Genomic DNA, 2,101 nt, shown 5'->3' on the forward strand with positions numbered 1-2,101 from the left:
TCAGCAGGAGGTAGGAATTAAAGAAGTTCCCTTCCACAATGGGATTAAGCATCGGACCCAGCCCCTGCACCACAGCACTCAGACAAAGGGTAACCACAACAACATAATTGCTACAGTGTAGTGAGATAAGGAATAAAGGGTTCCAATGGCTTGAATGTTTTGCTTGCTTTCCCCTCTCTGTCCTGTCAAGTACAAGCTTCCATTGTTTGCACTGTTTTGTTGTTGCCCCCTGGAGTGAATTCTGGTTTCTGGTAGCTTGTTAGTAGGCTGTTGAATCTTGGCTCCAAGCAGGACTGAAGCACTTCCAGGACGCTTTTCTGTCCAGACTTATCACCTTTCTCTGAGTCTCTGAGTACTCGAATACCCTGAAAAAACAGAAACCAAGTGGCAATTCACTGTTCACTTATACTGCAAGTATGCTCCTGTATAAAGAAGTCATTGCCAACGATTTGTTAATGTTCCTGCCGAGACAGAATTGCATACATTTTATGAAATGATACCTTGATGGAAGGAATTCATGTACATGTTTGAGTGATGAATGCATGCATCCCTTGAGAAATCGTAAGATCTCGGGGCTCTCTTGCACTAGTTCCTCACACAAAATTGTTATGAAGAGTTGCTATCTTTAATCAAAGAATGATTTTGGAAGACAGGGATGGAAAAACATTCAGAACCAAGGAATATCACCCACCAACTAAAACAGTTACGTAACTTCCCTTCTAGCTTCTAAAACTCCTTTGCTAATACACATTTAACTTGCTAAGGGAAGAACAGTTGCTCTTAGGTTTGAGTCAGCAGGCACTGAGAAAAACAAACATTGGAAAAATGAGGTCTCAGTTTTGTTTCATGAGAGGGAACTTCAATGTTTTCTGTCTGGGAAGAACACATATTTAAAGAATCGTTTTAACTTTTCTTTCAAGCCTGAAAGGGGGGGATGGGATGCTATCAGAAAGTGCAAATGTTTCTGTCTGTTAACTGTTTTGGCATAGATTTTGAATACCCTGCTTTGTTTTTTTCAGGGCTTTTTTTTGTAGGAAAATGCCCAGCAGGAACTCATTAGCATAATAGGCCACACCCATGACAGCACAGCTCATTAGCATATTAGACCACACCCCATGCCTTCCCTTGGCTTGCCTGGGCGCCCCGCAGTTGCAGGGAGCCCAGGCAAGCTGGCCCTTGGAGGGAAGGGAAGGCAGTTTAAACTGCATTCCCTTGGTTTGCCCGGGTGCCCTGCAGCTGCAGAGAGCCCGGGCAAGCCGGCCCATGGACAGGGAGGCATTTAAACTCTCCCCCGATCCTTCCAGGCGCCCCCCTGGCCCGCCCGCCTTAGAGTCACCGGGGTGTGTGTCACTCTCCAGGCCTTCCCCCTGTAGCCATGCACACAGAGGTTTTGGCTGTAGTGGGCGTGGCCAACTCTGAAGCCAGCCAGAACTCCATTCCTGTGTGTTCCTGCCCAAAAATAGCCCTGTTTTTTTTTTATATTGATAGTTCATAATTTTTTTCTTTTGTTCGCCACCTAACACATGCCATCTCCAGCAAGGCACCATATAAATTCCCCAAATAAATAACTATAAACATAAAATTGCAATGTATTTATCTGCCTGCTTCATTTTCACTAAGTTGTAAAAATGCAAATTTAAAAGAATTGGAAGTCACGGTGTTGGCTGTTGTATTCTTCAGTTTTATGCAACTTAACTAGTAGTTCACTTTTTAAAAGTTTTTTCTCCCCCTCTTGGCAAACAGATTTATTTGAGATTTCTGGACTACCAAATGGAGCATTCAAATGAATGCAAGAGAAACTTTGTGGCTGTGTATGATGGAAGCAGCGCCATTGAAAACTTGAAAGCAAAGTTCTGCAGCACCGTGGCAAACGACGTGATGCTTCAAACCGGAACTGGGGTGGTGCGGATGTGGGCGGATGAAGGCAGTAGGCTGAGCAGGTTCAGGATGCTCTTCACGTCATTTGTGGACCGTAAGTATTTGGTTGAAATATCAGTTAGAAACCACAGGGAAAGCATCATCCAGGGCTAAAGAACATGGTTTGGATCAAGGTGGTAGGAGGATGGGTACTCCCCCCCATGCCATTTCCTTGACAGAAGTA

At 44.5% G+C, this 2,101-nt stretch overlaps 1 protein-coding gene across 1 annotated transcript in view; it reads left to right on the forward strand.

Moving 5' to 3' along the window:
- NETO2 (neuropilin and tolloid like 2) overlaps nt 1–2,101 on the forward strand; it is an 18,171-nt gene that overhangs the window by 4,685 nt on the left and 11,385 nt on the right. Inside the window, exon 4 of the mRNA XM_015409415.1 lies at nt 1,744–1,972. Coding sequence (XP_015264901.1) covers nt 1,744–1,972 — 229 coding nt within the window. The remainder of the gene's footprint in view (nt 1–1,743; nt 1,973–2,101) is intronic.

Source organism: Gekko japonicus, unplaced genomic scaffold (genome assembly GCF_001447785.1).
Source record: "Gekko japonicus isolate JY-2015 unplaced genomic scaffold, Gekko_japonicus_V1.1 scaffold794, whole genome shotgun sequence".
In the NCBI taxonomy this organism is placed as follows: Eukaryota; Metazoa; Chordata; class Lepidosauria; order Squamata; family Gekkonidae; genus Gekko; species Gekko japonicus.